Raw genomic sequence first — 1,754 nt, forward strand, 5'->3', positions numbered from 1 at the left:
CTCTAAAACACAGAGGGAAGTTGTGTGTGCTGTTTGTTGTTTCAGGCTCCCAGAACCTTAATTCCCATTAAGTGCATTAACCCGGCTGTTGAAGTGGCTCATTGTGAGCGGGCGGCGGTGTAGCTTTAAGAAGGAGGTGGGCAGCGCTCGATGACGCAGGAATAATCCTGGAAAGATGCTTCAAAACTCCAGGCAGGAGCCAGCGTGTGTGGAGCTGCAGGCTGAGCTGTTTGGACCGCCAACCCGGCAGATCAGAGCTCTACTGGACAATATTTAGAGCAGGTTCATATCCTTCGAAGAAACTCTCAATGCAGAGAAAACACACAGATTCAGGCAGACTCGCTTTTTTAATACACAGTTATTTACCTTAAGACATTTACTCCTGGCGGAGGGCTTTGCAGCTGTATGTGCACTGCCAAAAAATTGAGGAAAGAAACATCTTTAGAACACCTCTCCAACACTTTGTCCTTTCCTGCAGCGGGACTTGGAGAGGGGCACCATGCCATTCCTCGGCGCACTGTGTGTGTACTTTCTGATCATCCTGAGGCCAGTTATGACAAACAACATCACCGTGGACATAGACGTGTTGGTGTTTCTTCCACAAAATAACTCTTACCCGTTCTCACACGCGAGGGTCGCACCGGCCATCCTTTACGCACAGCAGCGGCTGCAGGCGGAGGGGGGGCAGTACTCCGGGATCCACTTCAACATACACTTTGAGAACTCCGACTGTGTGAATGGGGCTCTGTTCCTGCTGCTGGACAGGTCGTGCGGGCAGAAGCCGGATCTGATCCTGGGTCCGGTGTGTGAGTACGAGGCGGCCGCGGTGGTCCGGCTGGCGTCGCACTGGGACATCCCGGTGATCTCGGCAGGTGCCCTGGCTGCCGGCTTCAGCAACAAGAACACCGAATTCTCCCAGCTGACCCGCATCGCCCCGTCCTACGTGAAGATGGCAGAGACGTTCACCGCGATGTTCGAGCACTTCACCTGGAGGAGCGCGCTGCTGCTGTTCGAGGACGACAAGCAGGAGCGCAACTGCTACTTCACCCTGGAAGGGGTCTACCATCTGATGGCGGACTTTAACATCAAATCATACGCTGTTTCTATGGAGGAACGTTTGGACACTGACGACATCCTCCAAAACATCCATGACACTGAAGGTAAAGCACTTTCCCCTTCTTAAATTCTCCATATAGTAAGACAGAGGTGGGAGAAGTATGCTACTCAGATCTTGTACTTGAGTAAAAGTAGAAGTACCAGAGTGTATACTCTGTTACAGTAAAAGTCCTGCATTCAAAATGTTACTCAAGTAAAAGTAGAAAAGTATTATCATCAAAATAGCCTATAGTGAAAGTAGCGACAGTAAAAGTAGTGATTGTGCAGATTGGTCCATTTCAGAATAATATATATATGATATGTTTTATAATGATTGATCATTAAAGTGTTCTCAAAGCTGGTAAAGGTGCAGCTAGTTTGAATGACTTTGTATACTGCAGGGTAGCTTGTGAATTTACTCCAGGTGGAACTAAAGTCTGATTTAACGCTTGATTATATTTCACATCATTCATCCACATCTGTAAAGTAACTAAATGTATTAAATACATGTAGTGGAGTAGAAGTACACCATGTACCTCTGAACTGGAGTGGAGTAGAAGAAGAAAGTAATAGGAAATACTGAAGTAAAGTACAAGTATCGCAACATTGTACTTAAGTGCAGTAGTAGAGTAAATGTACTTGGTCACTTCCCTAGTAAG

General features: G+C 47.0%; 1 protein-coding gene across 1 annotated transcript; it reads left to right on the forward strand.

The window, feature by feature from the left end:
• Positions 1-231: 231 nt before the first annotated feature.
• Positions 232-1,160, forward strand: npr3 (natriuretic peptide receptor 3; the record flags this gene model as incomplete). The annotated part of the gene is made up of 1 exon (XM_010766870.1): positions 232-1,160. A coding segment is annotated over exon 1 (661 nt), but the record flags the coding sequence as incomplete, so codon positions are not given.
• Positions 1,161-1,754: the final 594 nt, after the last annotated feature.

The sequence above is a fragment of the Notothenia coriiceps genome, unplaced genomic scaffold (genome assembly GCF_000735185.1).
Source record: "Notothenia coriiceps isolate Sejong01 unplaced genomic scaffold, NC01 NC01_scaffold00003811, whole genome shotgun sequence".
Classification (NCBI taxonomy): Eukaryota; Metazoa; Chordata; class Actinopteri; order Perciformes; family Nototheniidae; genus Notothenia; species Notothenia coriiceps.